At 41.2% G+C, this 23,072-nt stretch overlaps 1 protein-coding gene across 2 annotated transcripts; it reads left to right on the forward strand.

Moving 5' to 3' along the window:
* The first annotated feature begins 5,209 nt into the window (after positions 1-5,209).
* LOC133448295 (oxidative stress-induced growth inhibitor 1-like) lies at positions 5,210-21,983 on the forward strand. Of its 2 annotated transcripts, XR_009782958.1 has the most exons (9): positions 5,210-5,380; positions 13,044-13,111; positions 14,264-14,400; positions 14,478-14,669; positions 16,031-16,122; positions 17,187-17,386; positions 18,860-19,203; positions 20,775-21,473; positions 21,560-21,983. XR_009782958.1 is itself a non-coding variant. In XM_061726686.1 (8 exons), exons 2-8 carry the CDS (start codon positions 13,054-13,056, stop codon positions 21,303-21,305), a joined length of 1,554 nt encoding a protein of 517 aa, XP_061582670.1. In that variant the 5' UTR covers positions 5,210-5,380; positions 13,044-13,053; the 3' UTR covers positions 21,306-21,983. The 2 variants fall into 2 exon arrangements, 1 of the variants encoding a protein (XP_061582670.1); XM_061726686.1 differs by having other exon boundaries at positions 20,775-21,983.
* Positions 21,984-23,072: the final 1,089 nt, after the last annotated feature.

Below are 23,072 nucleotides of genomic sequence, written 5' to 3' on the forward strand. Positions count from 1 at the left end.
ACTAAACTATTCAGATTCTGTTTAAATGACACACTGCTGGTAGGAACTCCTTTTCATTTTTATAGTAGTTCCTATTTGTGTTTATTATTCTCTTATTTAGTTTAATGGTTTTATTTTTTTACTTAGGATCTTTTTTAGTGATGGAAATATCAAACACTCTAGTTTTTCTGTTGTTGTAACAGCTCTGCTATATTGTGAATGAGGCCGTTACCTCAGTATACTTCAGACTTTGAAATGAATAGCTAAATAAGTGACTCTGATTCTTAAGATATCTAAAACTAACCAATTTTTTTAGATTTATGGGGACATTAGGTGTATTTGCACAATGTATCGGTATCGCAGATACATTGTGCAATGCGATACCAGCCAGAATTTTACTCAATATCGGATTCTTTTAAAAAAAAGCTTCATATAATGATGAGAAAACTGGCTAATAGGCTTCTGGCCTGTTGTTGCTGATACCTCCGAGTATTTACAAGAAAATTAAAAAAATCGGATGGTAAAGGAAATGGTTGGACATCACTAGTCTCAACAGTTTACTTTAGCCCTCCCATCAACGCAGCTGTGTGAACCGACGGCCAGAGGCTGATCGTTTCCTGCTGCGTGTGATTGGATGTAATCAGGGAGACACAGGAATGAGGAGATCACTACAGACAAAGAGTTAAGGGGATATATCCGGGGTTTATTTATATAAAGATTTGCTGAGGTGAACTTTGGTAGGCAAACAGCCAGAGAATCAAGAAAGTTTCCTGACGGAGTGAAATGACTCAGAAGCATCTAAACAAAAACCACAACAGGCGGTTTAATCGTCTCCCTGAAACGTTGAGGGAAGAAGCTTCTCCTTTGTTATTAAGTTCAGCACATAAAAAGACTTTAAAAAAGGAAAGGGAATAATCCTCCCAAAAGTGACTATATTCAAAAGACGGCTCAATATTTTTAAAAAGATGTTCTAATCATGATCAATGTGAATAAATAGAGAACTATCAACAGCAACAACAGCATCTTTCACTTTTGTGGCATTTTTATTTTAAATTACCTACATTGATACTAAGAAAATGTTTTATATTCATTAAATGAACAACAAGAAACAATATGATAAAGATGCGCTAGGTCAGACTTGTTTCCGGTGCATGTTGGACTCCGGCAGGGCTGCCCTTCGTCACCGGTCCTGTTCATAATTTTTATGGACAGGATTTCTAGGCGCAGCCAGGGGCCGGAGGGGATCCGGTTTGGGAACCTCAGGATTTCATCTCTGCTTTTTACAGATGATGTTGTCCTGCCCGGGACCTTCAGCATGTGCTGGGGCGGTTTGAGGCCGAGTGCGACGCGGCCGGGATGAGAATCAGCACCTCCAAAACCGAGGCCATGGTTCTCCACCGGGAAAGGTTGGCGTGCCTTCTCCGGGTGGGTGGAGAAGTCCTGCCTCAGGTGGAGGAGTTCAAGTATCTCGGGGTCTTGTTCACGAGTGAGGGAACGATGGAGCGTGAGATTGACAGACGGATCGGTGCAGCGTCCGCAGTTATGCGGTCGATGTACCGGACCGTCGTGGTGAAGAAAGAGCTGAGTCGAAAGACATAGCTCTCGATTTACCGGTCAATCTACGCCCCTACCCTCACCTATGGTCATGAACTTTGGGTAGTGACCGAAAGGACAAGATCGCGGATACAAGCGGCCGAGATGAGTTTCCTCCGCAGGGTGGCTGGACGCTCCCTTAGAGATGAGTTTCCTCTGCAGGGCGGCTGGACGCTCCCTTAGAGATGAGTTTCCTCCGCAGGGTGGCTGGACGCTCCCTTAGAGATAGGGTGAAGAGTTCGGTCACCCGGGAGGAGCTCGGAGTCGAGCCGCTGCTCCTTCACATTGAGAGGGGTCAGCTGAGGTGGCTTGGGCATCTGTACCGGATCCTCTTGGATCTTCCCTAGGGAGGTGTTCCAGGCATGTCCCTCCTCCCTAGGGAGGTGTTCCAGGCATGTCCCTCCTCCCTAGGGAGGTGTTCCAGGCATGTCCCTCCGGGAGGAGACCCCGGGGAAGACCCAGGACACGCTGGAGAGACTATGTCTCTCGGCTGGCCTGGGAACGTCTTGGACTCCCCCCGGAAGAGCTGGAGGAAGAGCTGGAGGAAGAGCTGGAGGAAGTGTCTGGGGTGAAGGAAGTCTGGGCATCTCTGTTGAGACTGCTGCCCCCGCGGAACAGATAAAGCCTGATTTAAGGTTCTGCGTTAAACCAACGCAGAACATACCCCGTTGCCGTGACGCTGTCGTGAACCCTTTGGACTTCTCCGTCACTCCATTTCACCGCGGTGCAATACCCCCCCGACAGCACTAGTTGATACTTTGTTTATCTTTCGGATTTTCCGGTCACAGTGAATCAAAGAGATAAGGACAACTATTGTGCAAAAAAACAAAACAAAAAAAATCACACACACACGAAGAAAGGAGCGCTGAAAGTTCACTACTGCTTCACGAACCGGAACCGGAAATGCGTTGCTACCAAGCAAACCAATCACAGCCCTCTCTGTCTGCGTTGGATCTGCGTTGCCTCGACGCGTAGTTACATTTTTTGGGAGGTGCAGGTCAGGCTACGGCGTAGACTACGGAGAGATTCCCGCATAGCCGCGTACCCTACGGCGTAGGTTTAACCCAGAACCATAATTCAGGCTTAAGCGGTGGAAAATGGATGGATGGATGGATGGGCGTTAGGAGCGGAACTGGAAAACAAGTCACTTTTGTTTAAATCGTTTTTTGACCCCACAACACATCTGCAATCTTCTTTTCATAAGTCTTGAACCTCGTGACCCAGCAAGGTTCAAGGACAAGCGCTTGGAAAGAGGCAATAAGACCGTTGAGCAAACTCAGGAGGTGAAAGCTGTTCAGCTGCAGGTGTGTGTCGCAGGAAGGGGACATTTTGTTAGTTACCCAAAGTGACTATTTTGTTTTTTATTAAAAAAAAAACATAAATAATTCGTTTAAAATGCTTGATTTAGGCCATGAGATCAAATCAAGCTTGTTTTATGAATTATTATTATTCTTATATGAACAATTCTCACAATGTTTTCAAAATTAATGCGCTTTAATATTACTAATTTCAGATTAAAGCGGCACTGGTCAGCAATGCTGCGCCACATTGTCGGTATTCTTGAAGCTGCATCACAAAGTCCTATAACATGAATTATAAATACAATTAATGATTAATGACAAAGTGGTCTGAGCGTATATTACACTTCTGGTCCAAATTATTTCTAGTCTACTTATATCTTGAAGGTTATGCAACTCTGGTAATGACATCTGTGGCTAAAGGGGTGTAACATTTTAAGCCATGATCCATCATCCCTTTATTGCTATTAAGGCTCACATGGCTCTGCACGAGTCTATACCCGATTTCTTCAGGTGAAAGGCAGCGATACACCCTGGACAGGTATGTTAATTCTATATTGTAAAACAATAAAGCCTGATTCCTTCTTTCCTTCCTCCCTCCCTCCCTCCCTTCCTTCCTTCCTGTTGAGACATACCAGGTATGCATTTCGGTGCTTGCTGAAATGATTGATTATTCATATGACATCCAAACCCAATATTAACCATTCCTGCAAAAAAGTACTAATAAAGTCTGAACTCAAAACAAATTATGGAAAACTACAGAAATGCCTAAAAAGGGGAGTGGTAGTCTAGTAGTGGATACAGAGGTGGCTCGGGTCTGGAGGGCCCTTAACCCTAATTGCTGCCTGGGCAAAATGGTGTGTTAGTTTTCTCAGATGTATGTCACTTTGGATAAAAGCACCTGCTAAAATAACAGTAGTAGTAAAAAAAAACAATGTCAATCCAGAATTTCATTGCTGTAATCACTTTTTTCTTTTTTTCTTTTCTGTTTATTTTCAGTTATGTACCACCAGCATTAAAAAAGATTCCACATATACTTGTTCATTTTTTTAATAAAGTCTGATTTTGAAAGAGAATAGAAAATAAAGAAATGGAGATGCAGTAATCACTTTTTTTCTTTATTTTCTGTTTATTTTCAGTTATGTACCACCGCCATGAAAAAATATTCCACATATACTTGTTCATTTTTTTAATAAAATCTAATTTTGAAAGAGAATAGAAAAGAAAGAAATGGAGATGCAGTAATCACTTTACATAAAAAAATATTCCACATGTTAATTTTTTAATAAAATATGATTTTTTTCTTATATATCTTTTTATTTCACAAAAGAAAGACAATCAGATACCTTCTTAATGACGGTAGGTCTTACAATTTTCTTGTGTGTGCGTGTGCCTACTCCTGCCTACCCCCCCCAAAAAAAGCACAAAAACATACACAAAAAATAAATACATAAAATAAACTGGAAAGACAAAAAAAAATAAGTAAGTGAATAAAAATATGGAAAATAACATTAGTAAATAACAATAGGGGCATCAAAACTCAAATACAGATACATAAGATACATAAAGTAAATGAAAATAAAACAGCATTCAGCGTACAATGATGTTCTCTAAACCAGAGAATAATGGGAACCAAAATTCTTAAAAAAGATGGCCACGATTGTATTTTTCCAAGGTTAGTTTTTCTAAGGGTAGAAATGCTTTGAGTTGATCTACGAAAGTCTTATAATAGGCAAGGCAAGGCAAGTTTATTTATATAGCACAATTCAACACAAGGTAATTCAAACTGCTTTACATTGACATTAAAAGCGGCAAGACATAATTAGACAGTAAATAACAAATAAGATTCATAAGATGATAAGAAAAGAAGTAAAATAATAAAAAGCACAAGCTGTTAAAAATTAGGGCAGTACAGTCCAGCAGGTAAGTATTTAATTTAAGATATAATATAATAAATATAATAATTATAATATAATATAATATAATATAATATAATATAATATAATATAATATTATATTATATTATATTATAATATATTATAATAATAAGATAATAATATATATATAATAAAGTCTGATTTTGAAAGAGAATAGAAAAGAAAGAAATGAATATCTCCATGTGTGTAACCTTCAAACTCTCTCCATCTTACTCTCATAGACGATCTCTGTCTATTACGCCTCTTCTCCATCTTGTCTTCATAGACGATCTTTGTGTCTTACGCCAGAGCGAGGGGGCGGGGCTTAGCTCGGCCCGGGGGGGCGGGGCTTGCTCTGATTGGCTGGCGGCGACAGCCACTCAGGTCTATATAACCACCGATCGGTGCGGCTCTCAAAGAACTGCAGCAGCTTTGTGAAGCACATGTGCGGAAATAGTGGATGAAAAAGCGGTTTGATCCTCTGCGACATGTCAGATTGACATCTGCACCTGTAAGAAGGAGCGAAAGAAATACACTGTTTATCCCCGTCTCCTCCGCAAGGACACCGGATAACCGGATAACCGGGACGTATCTGTGAGTAACGGGGCTTTTATTCCTGCAGACGCGCAGCCGGCTTAATAAAGGAGCCGATGCGGCGTTATTAGGTGTTATTTAGTGTTAATAAGTGTTATGAAGTGTGACGCAGGTCTCCCCAGCCTGCAGACCGGGTTCATGTCCAGTCAAGCCTGAATTATGGTTAAATCGACGCGTACTTTACGCCGTGGGTACGGCGTAAGGTACGCGGCGACGCACACCTTACGGTGCGCGTCGCCGCGTACCCTACGCCGTAAGATCTGCGTCGGTGTAACGCGGGACCATAAATCAGCCTTCCCACTGCAGGACCCTGCATGGGTCTCCGGCTAAATTTAGACAATAAACTCATTTGACAGAATTACAGGAGATGCAGAGTTCTGACAACGTTTGCGTGAGATAATGTGATATTTAAATACAGTTCAACATATCAAATTCACTGTGTAGTTTTGCATCTCTTATAACTTCACATTTCATTAATTATTCATTACATAAAGTTCAGATCTGAAAACCTTATACTATAAATCCAACCAGGTTGAATTACACATATTATATATTTATGTGTAAATAGTAATATCATCCTGGGATGAAACAGGTACTGTCAGGTTGTCATGTTGAGATCCCTCCTCTGATAACAGCAACATACTTTTGCAGTTGTAAATGTTGGTAAAATGGCCTTTTTTATTTTCTTTCTTTTTTTAAATATGGAAGTGTAGAAAAAAACCTTAAAGCTTAAAGTGCTCTTCCTTTTTCCTTGTTCTGCATCCTTTGTATAATTTACATTCCTCTAGGGGTGTGTCTTGTGGTATTGATGAATTTGTTTTTTAAATTGTGGTTTTTCTGCATTACATGAATTACAGAAGTCCAGAACATTAAAGATAAGATAAGATAAGATAATCCTTTATTTCTCCCTCAGTGGGGAAACTCACTTTGTTCAGCAGCATATATAATTACGAATTATAGACAGTATATACAGTACATCACAATGGAAATAAAGTAGTGCGAAAGACAAAAAAGACAAAAAACAGTGCAAAAAGAGCAGGTAGAATGTGTGTGAGGTAGACAAACGGATATTGCACATATGGTATTGCACATCTTGTTATTGTTATTGCACGTGTTATTGTCCATTAACTACTGAGAGCAGGCCTGGTTGTGGAGTCTGATGGCAGCGGGGAGGACGGACCTGCGATGCCTCTCAGTGATGACGAAGCCAGAAATAAGTGTATATAATATGATATTTAAATACAGTTCAAATAGTTCAAATCAAATTTACTGTGTAGTTTTGTTTCTCTTATAACTTCACTTTTCATTAATTATTCGTTACATAAAGTACAGATCTGAAAAGCTTGTACTTTAAATCCAACCAGCTTGAATTACACATCAGGTGGCTGAAAACCATCTGGGTATTAATACCAATACATATTATATATTGATGTGGAAATAGTAATATCATGTTCTCTCAGGTTGAGATCCTTCCTGATAACAGCAGGTACATGTCCATACTTTTGCAGTTAAATGTTGGTAAAATAGCTTTTTTTTTTTATTTTTTTTTTTAAATATGGAAGTGTAGAAAAATGACTTAAAGCTTTGAGTGTTCTTCCTTTTCCTTCTGCAATCGTTTGCATCCTTGGTATAATTTACATTCCTCTGGGGATGTGGCTTGTGGTATTTATTAATTAGTTATTAATAGTATGATTTCTCTGCATTCACCTGAATTACAGAAGTCCAGAACATAAAACCCAGAAATAAAAGACTTGATGACCTACTTTTTATTAGTAAAAAAAGCATTAGTCAGTGTCATGTGGCAGAGTAAATGGCCCGCCCCAGAAAGTTATCCATGAAGCGCCTCGGGGTGGAAGTGAATGCCAGAAATATGTTCCCAGCGCTGAAATCAAAGGTACAACAACACGTGAGCGTGTGATTGCTTGTGCGGTATGAGTTTAGTCATCGTTGTTCTCAACCATCTTCAGGAACTCCAGCAGGCCTCCGGTCCATCGCCGGGGCGACGGCGGTTAAGATCTCATTAGCCGCCTGGCCGGAGCCGGTGGCAGATGGGCCGCGAGGTGACGTCAGGTCAGCGTCGGTGCAGAGTCAGGCAGCGTGTTGCATAAAAGAAGAGATGAGATGGATAACACTGGAATCTGCTATCTTAGCATAAGAGTTATGTGAAATCTTAATCTGACAGTCGACTCTGACGCTTCTGTACAAACTTTTGCAGACATTGTCCTTGCAATCAGTTTGTTAGCAAAACTGTAAATGAAGACATTTGTCAAATCATGAACAATATATATTATTTTGTTTCTATTATTTTGAGACATTAGTTTTGCACATGTTATTGCGATGCTGATACATTTACAATATATCCTGCAGCTATGGCGCTGATGTGATACCCTGCAAGTTCACAACCAGGCAACTGATGCCAAAAACAATATTTTTGGACACCTTTTCACTTGATATGACTGAGAATAAGAAAATAAAGGTTAAATCTCAAGGTTGATCAATGATCAGACCGGAAATGTCATTCTGATAATCAGCTGATCAGTCTGTGCACTTTTTCAGGTAAACATAACTAATTTCTATCAACAAAACAAGTCTAGAAAAGTAATTGAGCTTATTTTTATTTCATTTAATTATTTATTATTGTTTAAAGTATGTAAACTCCTCCAGTGGGGGAAAAAAAAGACAATTCTTGAACTTCTTTAGAGCAGTTTGTGATTATGTCATTTAACAGTCTCATTGCATCATCTTCAGGAGGAAGTCGACACAAACCCACAATAAAGACTTACGTAACACTGAGTTGAGTTTTCTGTGATGGTTCACATGCAGACGCACCTGGTCTCGCTACCCAGGTCTTGTTCAGGGACAGGTGCTGTGTCATCCTGGTCGTTATGGACCAGTTGCTGTGTCATTGTTGTCGTTATGGAACAGGTGCTGTCGTTCTCGTTAATGACCAGGTGCTGTGTCATTGTCGTCATTAAGGACCAGGTGATGTTATTGTTCAGAAGCAGGTGCTTTGTTGTCGTTAAGGACCAGGTTGTGTGTCATCGTTGTCGTTAAGGCACAGGTGATGTTATTGTTCAGATGCAGGTGCTCGGTCATCGTGGTCGTTAAGGACCAGGTGCTGTGTCATCGTGGTAGTTAAGGACCAGGTGCTGTGTCATCGTGGTAGTTAAGGACCAGGTGCTGTGTCATCCTGGTCGTTAAGGACCAGGTGCTGTGTCATTGTTGTCGTTATGGACCAGGTGCTGTGTCATCGTTGTCGTTAAGGACCAGGTGCTGTGTCATTGTTGTCGTTATGGACCAGGTGCTGTGTCATTGTGGTCGTTAAGGACCAGGTGCCGTGTCATCGTTGTCGTTAAGGAGCAGGTGCTGTGTCACTGCTGTCAAAGCAGTGCCGGTAATAAGTCGCGCTCACCTGCACATAGCTGAGCTTTGCCCTTCAGTAATTAATTATCATTAAAGCATTATGCGGCTCACTTTGCAGCGTTGAAAGTGGAGACACCCTACCAACAGTCGAGTTGGCATTTTGTTTTGTTAAAAACAAAACCTTTGGGACAAAACTTGTTTGACAGGCAGTTCTCTCATTTATCTCTTTTTGGGTGCAGTTTGATCTGAACTCTTGATTAAAAACAAATATTTGAATACTTGTCAGTATCAGTAGATGAGACGCATTGTGCAAAAAGCATAGAAAAACATCTCAATGCAGCCTGATAAATACAGTCAAGGTCAATTATATTCCAATTCGGTCCAATTGATTGCTCCACTTTGGTGCGATCATTCCTCCGAAGCGACAGTGGAGAGAAAACAAACTAATTACCAGGAAGAAAGTTTTATGTTCTGAGATGAAAGCAAAGTTTCTGGAAAGACTCATATCTCTTCAGAAGTGTGCAAAGATGCTTAAATATCTATTTTGATCCAATTCTGTGCTCCACCACTACATCTGGATGTGGACGTCTCACCTCAACCCATTTCCAGCAACAATTTTACGTGAGCTCATCTGAGATTTAAATAGCCCAAAAATAAAATCCCAGATGGGGTCCATGGTCTCCATGTGTGCCCCGTAAGGATTGCTGGTCGTGGTTTCTTCTCAGGCCCATCACTGTTGAATGGGACCAAAATGGGTGTGTTGTCTGGGTCCCATTTGGGCCAGGCACATAGGCGAACCTAAGTCACGTGGGACCAATATCCAGCAGAAAATCTAATTTTTCAGCCCATTTGTATCTCAGATAGCCTCAAATTCTGATGTCGGTTAGACGAGTGATGGGTTCAGACCACAAATGTCCAAGAAAAGAGAGTTTTATCCAGAGGGATAGGAGGTAAAATCATACTTAATGGAGACCAGCCAATACGTTTAATTCACCACTGAGCGCCAAGAAATAATGGAAAATACAACAACAATGGTGGCCAGGAAACGTGGCTGTCAGGGGGCGTTTTTATCGTTGATTAAAGCACCAACAACATGGATGTAGTGCATCTAGCCATCTTTTAGCAGCCTGGAGGCTATAAAAGTCAAAAATTGGTAACGTGGGATCAATATCCAGCAGAAAATCACATTTTTCAGCCCATTTATATCTCAGATGGCCTTAAATACCAACGACAGTTGGACGAGTGATGGGTTCAGAGCAAAAATGTCCAAGAAAAGAGTTTTATCCAAAGGGATAGGAGGTAATAACATGCTTAATGGAGACCAGCCAATACGTTTTCTTTACTTTTTGTCAACGGAGAGTTTCAACACTGAGCGCCAATAAAAAAAAAGAAACATGGCGGCGGTTAGGGGGCGTTTTTATCATTTGATTAAAGCACCAACAACGGATATAGTGCCATCTTCTAGCGGCCTGGAGGCTATAAAAGTCAAGAATTTATGTATTTTATTAATAATTACACCCAGATATTATTTGTAATATCATTGAACAGCAGCCATATGTAAGTGGCCTTAGATGGGGGGACTTAGTTAGTATTTCACCCATAATGCATCACTCAGATCTCAGATAACGGCCAGATCTGGACCAGGACGAGACCAAACGTCTCCTCAGCCGCTTCCTTATCCGAGCCTTTACCCTTAAACCACAGCCCAGTGTGGAAAGTCTTTGTTTGAAAGTTCAGAGAATAACGTGACTCATTTTCTTTTTTTATTATTATAATTATTCTTGGCTCTTCGTTTGAAGTGGATGCCTCCACCCAGAGCAGGACGCATTGTTTCCCACCGAGGACAGTTTACAGTAAACTATCCCTCCAGCTGGCCTAAGGAGGAGGGGGGGGGGAAATCAAGTCTGAATGTTTGTGATCTTTGCTGCTGATTGTAGTCTGGTGCACATTATTCACATTTCTCAACCTTTTTTTTTTTTTAGTTTTTTACGTCAATGAGAACTAATTTAAAATGTTTTGGACTACTGATAACATAAGGTTTGCCTTTTACTCAGAGAGAGAGAAAGAGAGAGAGAGAGAAGGAAAAAAAGAAATAAAACATTTTGTCCCAAAGAAAGAATGGAGGAAGTTAATTATCCCATCACCGCACGAGGAAACCCTTGACAACCTGCCGGGCTACGTGTCTCGCTCTGGGTTGAGCGCCAGCCTCCACCCCTCTTATGTAACCCCTTTTTATCTCCCCATTTTGTCAACTTGTCGCCTCTTAACTTCGTTTTTTTTTTTTTTTTTTTCTCCTCCTCTGTTTCTTTTCTCTTTCTCTTCCCTTTTATCCCTGCGTTGAACCTCACTTTCCTCCCTTTTCTGTCCTTATTTAACCTCTCCCGTGTGGCTGCGTCCGCCTGTGTAAGCATGACGCAGCACTTTCCAGCGGCAGCTGTCCTCGGCTCGCCCTGCCCTCTCCAGTCTGACCGTGTCACGACAACTTGACGTAGAAACGCAAACTCTCGACGCCCAGGAGCTTCAGGAATGCCGGTGCGGCCGGAACCGGGTCGGAACCGGGTCAGATCCGGCATCAGGGGGTCTGCAGCTGCAGATTATTTAACCCTTTCTGACCTACCACAGAACAAGCACATGTTCACATTTCTGCCTGCTATTCTGCCATTTTATGGAGTATTTTTATTATCTATGCATCAAAACAACCCGTATAAGTCAATCTTTAATAATCTGTATGTTACAACTAACTAAACTAAAACTAACTAAATAAATTGCTAAAAAGTGCAAATAACTACCAAATCGTTTTTTAATTTTACACATATTTTTCTAAATACAGAAATCTCATAGCTAGATCCCTCAAATCTGTCAATGGAAAAAAAGTAACAAACAAGCCTTTCAGATTTATTTGGAATGAATTCATACTTTAGTTTTTGAGATATATATCATTTTATATATCGCGTCTTTATCCGGCGCTGAAATCAGCTCCAAAACTTTGTCGTGCGTGCGTGCGTGCGTGCGTGCGTGCGTGCGTGCGTGCGCGCGCGCGGGTTGTTGCTGAGTAATCGTTAGTGAAAATCTCTGATAAAAAGAGCGCAAATTCAAACCGACTAGTTTCCCGGGGGAATGACATCACCTCCCTTTTTCGCGTGAGTTGGAGTGGAAAAATCCAACCTGATGACACGCAATGTCAATTATGAAGATTTCCGCAATTTTACTGGATTATTATGATTTTTTTCCAAACGATTTAATGGATTAAAACTAGGGCTGTGCGATTAATCGATTTTAAATCTAAATCGGATTTATTAATCAAAATCGATGTTAAAAAAGGAAAATCGGAAAATCGATTTTCCTTTTTTGCAGCTGGCTGCATTACAGACAGAGCTCGTCTAGTCATCTTTGTTTGGTCAAGAAAATTGTAAATGTTGTCACTTTACTAAACTCAAGGAGGATTTACAGTATCTTTCAATTGCACTTCATTCCCAATAGGGAAATTTGTTTGCTATTTTTCTTTAAAAATAAAGATAAAATATTTTAAACAATTTATCCCATTGTCTTTTGTAGTTTTACCAAAAAAAATCGAAATCGAAAATCGGGTTTTCAGAGAAAAAAATCTGGATTTTATTTTTGTCCAAAATCGCCCAGCCCTAATTAAAACTCTAAATGCAGGATATGTAAGTGGAACTCTTCCTGTTTAACATGCAAAAAACAAATTACTGCAGGTCGCGTATGCGTTCAGTGTCTTTTTTGAGAACGTGCACGTCGACGCGTCAAATGAACGCAGGATACGCGTGGCGGCCATGATGCGTACGCGGTCTGAACTGCAAGTATATCTGGGGCTTTAAAGGGTTAACACACGTTCACGTTTTTTTTCTTTTTTTTATGGATTCAGCTGAGGGGGAAAGACGTGCACTTGTCCGTTCTGGTGAAATCTGATCCGGCTTCTGTCAGGGAGTCGCGCATGAGCCTGATGCAACATGTACAGTAGACTGCACCACTTCCCAGCAACACATGAACTTGTTCTCATCATAATAATAAAAGCAGCTGTTTTAAAACCTACAGCGGACACCCGAGAGAGACCACGTGCTCAGCCTGACGTGCACTTTCACACCCGGTTCCTCTGGTTTGAAGCTCCTGGCATCGAATATCTTTGTTTACTTGAGGTCATGTCAAACTTTGAGAACATGAAGGGGGAGAAAATGTGCAGACATGATTGAGAAGCAGCTGAGTCACCGCTGCTGGCAGATGCAAAAATGATTAACCGGCTTCACGATGACATGACTGAAGGTGTCTCTCTTGTCTTTCACAGCTAGAAAAAGATGGATCTTCACGATAAGGAAAACCTGCCTGCAGAGATTTTGCCCGTGGTGATCGTCGGTAAGATGCTGCATGTTTTCATTTCATTGCATAACACAACACAGTAAAGGATCGCTGCGCTCAGGAGAAGCTGCAGAGAAGATGAGTTACAGTCTTTGTTGAATCTTATGTAAAAACATAAAAGTGTGAAATGTGGAAAAACGGCTTCAGACAGAGTTAAAACCCAAACCGGAACTAGAGGGAACGCCAAACTGCAAGAAAAGTGGTTGTCAGGTATTTTTATGTGGGAAGCTGCAAATTCAAGAAGTTAAAGGGAACCGAAACTTTTCTAAAGCTGGGATTTAAAAAAAAAAAAAAGTAGCAGAGAGCCAATCAGAGGCCGCCGCTCCAGCAGGTGGAATCTTATTGATCAGGAAACCCAGACAGACTAGAATCAGCCCCTTGACAGCTTCACCTGAACTCACCTCAACTTCACCTGAGTACGTTTGCTGCAAAAACTCGTTCAAGTTAAAAACAGGATAGCACTTTGTTTAGTAATAATAAAATAATAGTAGTGATTATAAAAAATAATCAAATAAAAACAAGTAAAGAAAATTATAAAAAAGTATAAAAATAAATTTAAAAAGAATTAAAAAAAATAAAAGCAACAATAACTTTGCCAGTATTGTCTTGACTGGAATTCCTAAAAACCTTCAAAAACTGATTTTCTGGAATCGATGTGCTATTAAATTATTATTATTATTATTATTATTATTATTATTATTATTATTATTATTAAATGATTAATGCCTATTAATAATAATATACCGTTACTTATGATTATAACAGTTAAAAATTATTAAATTATCTTGAAGCTGTCAAAAACTCGTTCAAGTTAAAAAAAAAAAGAATAGCACTTTTTTTAGTAATAATAAAATGGTAATGATAATAAAATAAAAACAAGTAAAGAAAATAAAAAAAATATATAAAAATACATTTTAAAAAGAATAAAAAAATAAAAGCAACAATAACTTTGCCAGTATTGTCTTGACTGCAATTCTTAAAAACCTGCAAAAACTGACAATTTTCTTGAAACAACGTGCTATTAAATCATTATTACTATTATTATTAAATGATTCATATAAATTATTAATATTCTTTTAACTGGTGGAGTTTTTGCAGCAAACGTACCAGCTTCACCTGAACTCACCTGAACTTCCCCTGGTTTCCCAGGTAACGGCCCGTCGGGGATCATCCTGTCGTACCTGCTGTCCGGCTACACCCCCTACCTGTCGGCCGAGGCGTGGCACCCCAACCCGCTGCTGCACAGCAAGCTGGGAGAGCAGCCGCACCTGTCGCTCCTGGAGCAGGTAACACTCGCCGCACTTCTGCCTTCACGCTCGCCTGAGCTGCTGAAATCTGACCTCGCCTGGCTGCGGTTCTGCAGGACCTGGAGTACCTGTGCGAGGGGCTGGAGGGCCGATCGTCCAACCCCGTGGCCGTGCTGTTCGACTCGCTGCTGCTGCCGGACAGTGACTTCGGGCTGGACCACACGTCGCCGCTGGAGTGGCGGTTCGAGCCGGAGCGGGCCGTCCCTCACCTGGTGCTGGGGAAGGGCCCGCCCGGGGGAGCCTGGCACGTACGTACCTGAGATTTCACATCCGAGGAGTAGAGATGCACCGATTGATCAGCCGCTGATCGGGATCGGGCTGATAATGCCCCTATCGGTTTTTATCGGAAAATAATAGTTCAGAGCGGGCCAATCTGATGACATTTACAACAACAAACGCCGCCCGCGCGGGGGCGTTCCCACACCTCATACCGAGCTGTCCCAAGGGACCGGTATGGCAGGTTTACAATGTCCAAAAATGACAACAAATTTGCAGTTTTCAAAGTGTGTGCAAAGGAGATACCCCGAGGAGGAATGTTACAAATGAATCTCAACACAACGAAGCTGATAAGACATTTGAAAGTTTTTCACACGAAGGAGTATATTGAGTTTTCAAAGTTGGCTGCAGCTAAGGCAGAGAAAGAAAAGGAGGTGCAGCCACGTCGCTAACTCACCTGTAACACTTGCACATTACACATTATATCAAACTAGGGCTGGGCGATATGGACCAAAAGTCATATCTTGATATTTTCTAGCTGAATGGCGATACTCGATATATATCGATATTTTTTCTGTGCCATAATTGGGGTTTCCCCCAAAGCATTATAGCATAGCATCTCTGTTAGCTTCATTTTTTTCTGAGGCAAACCCTTAAAAAAACAGTCAGTTTTAATACAAAGCCTCGTGCCAAATGTCACACAGGTTCCTTTATTAACAGAGGTCTGCACAATATCAAAATGTATAAAACAAATTAAATAAAAATAAACTGCCTGCATATATAGAATAAAAATGCTTCTTGAATAAAATAAAACAAATATCCCTTTCCTGCATAACAATTAAATTAAAATACACTGTGCAATTAATACAATGTAGACAGTAACAGGCAGACTTTTCCACTGAGGTTGACAGTTGTGCAAATAACAAAACATTTGTGCAAATCTCAAATAAAACATTCAAGTCAATTTGTCACAAAATAAGCTATATCAAAATCATAAAAAAAAAACTTTTTTTAAAAAAAAATCGATATAAACGATATTGTCTCGTACCATATCGAGTTTGAAAATATATCGATATATATTAAAATCTCGATATATCGCCCAGCCCTACCTCAGCCTGACCTAAAACAGACAATTCATGATACTTTCTCATCTCCTAATTTTTATACCTTTTTTATACCTAATAATACAATGTCAGTGTCATGTACATGAGAAAACAATATTGACAAATGTATGGATTTCACACGGCAAAATAGTGATCGGCAGATACTGGTTTTCGAGTTCGGTGATCGGCCCTCAAAATCCTGATCGGTGCATCTCTACTGAGGAGTGTTTTAACCCGGGAGCTTTGGTCCTGACGGGGGTCTGACTGACATTCCTGCGTGATCTCTGCAGGCCATGGAGGGCTCCATGCTGACGCTGAGTCTGGCCGACTGGATGGAGCTTCCCGGGCTTAAGCTGAAGGACTGGATGAGAGACAAGCGCAGGTCTGTTTGCAGCGACGCCGCCTCCCGTCTCTTTCTGTCCCTCAAAGTTCTGCTTTTGTGCTTCAGGGAGGGTTTTGAAAACCACTTGGGGAATATTGAGGAATAGTAGTTTTTTAAGTTTTTATGCCCACTTTTGTTTGGGTTTTCAGCTCAAATTCAAAATACTGTCAAATAACTAACTTTTTTTTTTTTTATAAAAAAATTTAATAAAAAAATAAAATAATAAAAACACAAATTAGAAGAAAATAAAAAAATGTAAAAAGCTATAATAACTTTGCCACCAGAGTAAGCAATATTTTCTTGGAATTCTTAAAAACCTGCAAAAACAAGGTGTTTTTTTATTAACTTTCTTCTCTCCGTTTCACACCTGCAAGGAAGGAAATGTCTTTGTCAATAAAACTGTTTCTGATTCTAGCCTATAATTTGAAGTAAAACAATGAATGTGCCCTTTATTCAAATTAAAAATAGCTTTAAAGTTTCTCTTCCTTGGAAGAGCTTTTGTGCTTCAGGGAAGGTTTTGAAGCTTATTGGAAAACCGTTAAGGGAATATCACGGATTAAAGTTTTTATACTCACTTTCGTTGGGTTTTTTCACTCAATTTCAAAATGTTGTCAAATAACAATAAGTGCCAGTATTTTCTTGACTGGAATTCTTAAAAACCTGCAAATACGGACAGTTTTCTTGAATCAAGGTGCTATTAAATCATAATAATAATAATTATTAAATACATAATGATAGCTATTATTATCATTATTATTATTGATATTTATAATAAATAGTTTATTATTATTAAATAATTAATATGTATAATACATTATTACATAATTATTAATAAAATGATTACTATTAATTTATTATTATTAAACAAGTGCTATTCATTTTTTTTTTTTTTTTTTTAACTTTAACGACTTTTTGCAGCAAATGTCTTCCACGTGTGAACGTACTTTTGTAATTAAGACTGTTTCTGATTCTAGCCGACAATTTAAAGTAAAAAAGTTATTGTGTCCTTATTCAAATTAAAAGTTTTGTGCTGAAATCGTTTGTCGCTGCTCGTGTTCTGGCAGGAACGTGAGGAACGATCGCGCCACGCCTGCGGAGATAGCGTCCTACTACCAGCACTACGTGTCCCAGATGTCCCTGGAGCAGAACTTCGCCTGCTGGACCACGGTTACCTCGGTAACCAGGCAGCCCGGTAGCAAGGAGGGGTCGCCGCCCTGCTGGAGGGTGACGGGACTGCAGCGGCGGGAGGGCGAGGTGCTGGGAGGTACGAGGACGAACGGCCGCTGATGTTTAGGGATGCAGAATTAAAGTATTCCGGCAGTCAACCGTGTGCTGGCAAAACTTGCAGATCATTGAATCGCCAGACACGTTACACACGTTACACGGACACACTCATACACACACACACTTATACACACACACACTCATACACACACACACACACTTATACACACACACACTCATACACACACACACTTATACACACACACACTTATACACACACACACTCATACACACACACACACACTTATACACACACACACACTTATACACACACACACACACCCATACACACCCCCAACCGTGCACAACCAGTGTTCAGTGTTTTGGATATTTCAGCTTAAATTTCAAAATGTTATACAAGTTCAATGAAGTTCATAATATCTATATTTACTATAGCTTGTTTGGTTTCTTCTGTTATTGGACACACGGTTTGTCATGACACTCCTGAAAAATGTCTGATGCTTCATGTCCAGCTGTGTGTGTGGTGACAGAATAAATTAGACAAGCTAAAATGATTTGTTTACTGCATGAACTGTTGCAATTTCCTTCCTTTTTGCACTTTAAATGGATATTGAAAGGCCCATTTGAGTTATTTATTTTTTAGTTATTTCACAATAATTATTGTGAAATTATGTTTGTTTATTAAGGATCCCCATTAGCCAACGCACAAACGCCAGGCTAGTCTTCCTGGGGTCCTATTTAAAAAGTACAATATAAACAACAATCCACAGTAACATACAATTCCAGTTACAAAACATACACAGATCCAATTGCAATTAAAAAGAGAAGAAAAGAAGAAAAAGAAAAGAATAAATCATAGTTCCCAAGATGATAACATAATTAATTTTTTAGATTGGAGAGTTAATAGTGTTAACATGTTTTTTGAATGATTTCTTGTTTGGAATACTCCTAATATTTAAAGGAAGAGCGTTCAATGAAAAACACTGTTGTATATAGAGCAATTTCATCACGGAATTAGTTCTTGGTAATGTAAGTTGACGCTGAGTTGAAGCTCTGGTACTGTAATGATGAACATCTGCACTATAACTAATCTGATTTGAGAAGGCAGTGGGATGCCTGCTATGAATAATGTTTTGAATAAATAATAATAAACTGGTAGATAACCTATGATTCACCTTCAGCCAATTATTCTTCCACTAGTTATTTTACAGTCATATAATTCATGCAACAGCTCAAAAAACATTTTTAATAACACTAACCTACATCAACATCAGATCGACTCAAATGGTGACTAAAAAAACAGAAGGACTAATACAGCATTTAACTTTTTTACTTGAAACCTTTGGGAAGTGACGGCCCGGCAGAAAAGGGGGCATTCTTAAAGTGTGCTGCAGCGCATAAATGGGAATATGAACTGGCCTGAAAAAAAAACTTTCAGTCAAAAATATTTTTTTTGCTTTAATCCCTGCGTTTCTGTTCCTTCTGCTTCCAGACGGTTCTGCGGTTCCGGAGGAGGAGCCGTTCTCTGTTCTGGCCCGGAATGTGGTGCTGGCGACGGGAACGCACGACATCCCGGCCCGGCTGGGCGTGGACGGCGAGTCGCTGCCCTTCGTCTGCCACTCCTTCTGGGAGCTGGAGGCGGCCATCTCCCGCGGCGAGCTGGACCCGCTGTCGGAGCCGGTGCTGGTGGTGGGGGCGGGGCTGACGGCGGCCGACGCCGTGCTGGCCGCCCACCACCTCAACACGCCCGTGTACCACGCCTTCCGCCGCTCCGTCACCGACCCGGGCCTCATCTTCAACCAGCTGCCCAAGCTGCTCTACCCGGAGTACCACAAGGTGAGCAGCAGCGGCGCCGGCCCGGCCCCGTTAGTCTGACCCCCTCTGATACAGGCCGATTCTAAATCAATTCTCACATTCCATTTACTTTATTTGTTGAACAGGGGCCGTACATATTTATAAACACAAGTGTAAATATGCATGGTTGTAGCCAGAGGCTAATTTCCACCATTCGTCCCCGTAGCAAATGAATGCACAACATTAAAAAACACGACTGAGCTAGATAAAAATCATTAATCAATAAAACATGCTGCCATTGATAAGCCAGTAATTAAGTGACCATAAAGTCAAAGTGCAAAGTGCTTAAGTGCTAGAGTTTGAAAAGTGCTGATGCAGGTTACACATTGCCCCATTGCTCTTTAAAGTGCTTTTTCATCATTACAACTTTTGGTATTTTTTTGTTTATCCCCAAAAAAGGAAAGTTTTGTTGGACACAAGAATAACTTGTGCCATGTTTTTGCCTTTAAATGTACTGTATGTTTAAATTGAATTGAAAACATTAAAGTTTTCAGTTATAATTGCATTAATAGTCTATATTTCATTACTTTATTTACTGTCTTGTGGTTACATTTGCATAAAATGCTAAAAACCTAATTCTCAAAAATGTAAAACCGAAATAGACCGAAAATGGTAAAAATTTAAACGGAACGTGGGAAAAACTAAAACTGATTTCATCCGTCTCTGTTTCCTCCCTGGATCTGTTTGGTAATTCTGATCCACATGATGTTTCTGAAAGCAGTTCTATCAGCATTCTGGGAGCTGATTGGTCCTTACAGCATCATTAGCTGCAATACTTGCTGTTGAATCTCAATATAATACTAGTATTGATATTTTGCATAACTACAGTCATATAATTCATGCAACAGCTCAAAAAACTGTTTTAATAACACTAACCCAAATCAATATCGGAATCGAATCGATTTTTGACATTTGAATGGATCCCCAGCCCTATTCTGACATGTTCAATTAAATTTTATTCATATAGCGTCTAATACAACAGATGTTGTCTCTAGACGCTTTCCAGAGACCCAGAACATGAACCCCCAAGCAATTATGACATAAACAATGGCAGGTAAAAACTCCCCTAGTGGGAGAAAAGCCTTAAGCCAAACAGTGGCAAGAAAAACTCCCTTTTAGTGGGAAGAAACCTTGAGCAGGACCTGGATCATAAGGGGGGACCCTCCTGCCGGAGGCCAGACTGGGGGAGTCGGGGACGTCAGCAGCACACAGCAGGCATGTGGAAGCAGCAGTGGGATGACCAGAGGGGGGGCTACCGGGACCACAGGCTAAACAGAAAGGTTTTAAGTTTAGTTTTAAAGGTGGAGGTGGTGTCAGCCTCCTTAACCCAGATTGGAAGTTGGTTCCATAGTAGTGGTGCCTGATAGCAGAACGCCCGCCCTCCAAATCTACATTTAGATACTCTAGGAACTACGAGTAAACCTGCACTCCAAGAACGGAGAGCTCTGCCAGGAACATAAGGCACTATCAGGTCTTGCAAATAATGCGGAGCTAAGCCGTTTTGGGCTTTATATGCAAGTAATACAATTTTAAATTTTGTGTCTCGGTTCCAGGTCCACCAGATGATGATCCAGCAGCAGCACCAGCCCGGCTCCGGCCCCTCCTCGGCTCCGCCCCCTCCGTCCTCCTCCAGCTCCCCCCCGTCCAACCCGTCCTCCTACCCCGGCTACCTCAGCTTCCCGCGCCACCGCGTCGTGGCGTTCCAGCCCAACCGGAAGTGCGTGCTGGAGTCGGACTCCGGCGAGCGCACGGCGGTCCAGGTCTCCAAGGCGCTGGTTCTGATCGGTGCCCACCCCAACCTCTCCTTCCTGGAGGACAACGGCCGCTCGCTGGGCATCAGCCCGGACGAGCCCATCACCTGCCGCAGGAACCCCATCGACGTCGACCCGTTCACGGGGAGGGTGGAGGCGGCGGGCGGGCCGGATGGGCCCGACGGGCCGGGCCTGTACGCCATGGGCCCGCTGGTGGGCGAGAACTTCGTCCGCTTCCTGAAGGGAGGAGCGCTCGCCATCGCCAGCGACCTTTCGAAGAGACGGAGGGACGGCTGGCTGGACAGACGCTGGACGGAGATCCTGGACTCGTAGCGGGTCTGGACCGAATCCACGAGACCTAAGAGAAGCCGCGTCCCCAGAACTCTCCGAGTCGGACGCGGTGCTGATGCGATCAATCATGTGACCTGACATGTGACCTCAGGACTGGACCGGTCCGACCCGCGCAGGTCCAGGTCCTCGTCTCAAGAGAAGCAGAGAAATGTGATTAATCAGATTTTAGTACAATTCTGCATAAAAACACAGCGATTTATTTTGACGGATCTTCTTAACTTCCATGACACACGAAGAGTCCCGGCGCCGTTTCCTGCTCGCTGGAGGCGGAGCTTGATCTGGCGTCAGACGACGGACAGACGGGCGGGCCGAGCGGCCGCTGCAGGCGGGGCTGAGCTCCCCCGGCGGGCCGCAGTCAGGACGCTACTTCCTGTTCAGAGTTTAATCAGCCAGCATCTCGCGTGACAGGGCCGGCGGGCGTCGACACGGCAACGCCAGCCTGTTTAGCAGGGAGGATGATAAACTTGTTACAGTCCAGTTACATGTACATTTTCTTCAACACTAAACTGTCGTGAATCACTCACTTCTTTCTTTCTTTTTGTCACATTTTGTGAATCTGGAGGGTTTTTTATTATGTAACTACTCACTTTGCATATTTGTACATCTTTGTTGACCTTTTAAAGTATTTTATACATATTGAATAAAGAAAGATGAAAACAGTTTCGTGTCAGTGTGGTGTAACATCCAAAATCAGGCTGTCAGACATTGAAATCATTGAAACCATTTTTTAGTGACAAACATTTAATTGGTTGCATCATGTGTATCATGTCGGCTGCCTATTACAGGACTGTCTCAGAAAATTTGAATATTGTGATTCTCTGTAATGCAATTACAAAAACAAAAATTTCATACATTCTGGATTCATTGCAAATCAACTGAAATATTGCAAGCCTTTTATTATTTTAATATTGCTGATCATGGTTTACAGCTTAAGAAAACTCAAATATCCTATCTCAAAAAATTAGAATATTCTGGGAATCTTAATCTTAAACTTTAAGCCATAATCAGCAATATTAAAATAATAAAAGGCTTGGAATATTTCAGTTAATTTGTAATGAATCCAGAATGTATGACATTTTAGTTTTTTTTTAATTGCATTACAGAAAATAACTTTCACAATATTCAAATTTTCTGAGACAGTCCTGTATGTTGGTCTGAATGCAAATGAAATTTACATCTCAGTTGATAGTATAACACATAAAAAGGAAAGAACCTCTGCAGAGTTCCTGAACCAGCCTCTCCAGCAGGCGGCGCCACTGAGTCACTGAATCCTCCTGCAGCTCTGTTGGAGTTTCACACTTCAGTCTCCTCTTCCTGGCGTGCAACAACCAGCGGACATCGAGGTGGTGTTGGGTGTTTCAAACCAAGTTACTATACGTTTGGAGGACAGTCTTCTGCTACCAGGAACCGTTACCATGGAAACAACTTCCAGTCTGGGTTCAGGAGGCTGACACCACCTCCACCTTCAAATGTTAGTGTTCGTAGGGCTTCTAGTTGGTGTTTAGTAAAGCCTCTAGTTGGTGTTTAGTAAAACCTCTAGTTAGTGTTGAGTAAATCTCTAGTTAGTGTTGAGTAAATCTCTACTTGGTGTTTAGTAAAGCCTCTAGTTGGTGTTTAGTAAAACCTCTAGTTAGTGTTCAGTAAAACCTCTAGTTAGTGTTCAGTAAAACCTCTAGTTAGTGTTCAGTAAAACCTCTAGTTAGTGTTCAGTAAAACATCTAGTTAGTGTTCAGTAAAACATCTAGTTAG

Source organism: Cololabis saira, chromosome 8, assembly GCF_033807715.1.
Source record: "Cololabis saira isolate AMF1-May2022 chromosome 8, fColSai1.1, whole genome shotgun sequence".
In the NCBI taxonomy this organism is placed as follows: Eukaryota; Metazoa; Chordata; class Actinopteri; order Beloniformes; family Belonidae; genus Cololabis; species Cololabis saira.

Excerpts from the sequence above, each read along its gene's own strand:
- LOC133448295 (XM_061726686.1), top strand. The coding sequence starts at position 13,054 with ATGGATCTTCACGATAAGGAAAACCTGCCTGCAGAGATTTTGCCCGTG. Across the intron at positions 17,387-18,859 it reads GGAGGGCGAGGTGCTGGGAG|ACGGTTCTGCGGTTCCGGAG; the intron begins GTACGAGGACGA and ends TTCTGCTTCCAG. Across the intron at positions 19,204-20,774 it reads TCTACCCGGAGTACCACAAG|GTCCACCAGATGATGATCCA; the intron begins GTGAGCAGCAGC and ends TCTCGGTTCCAG.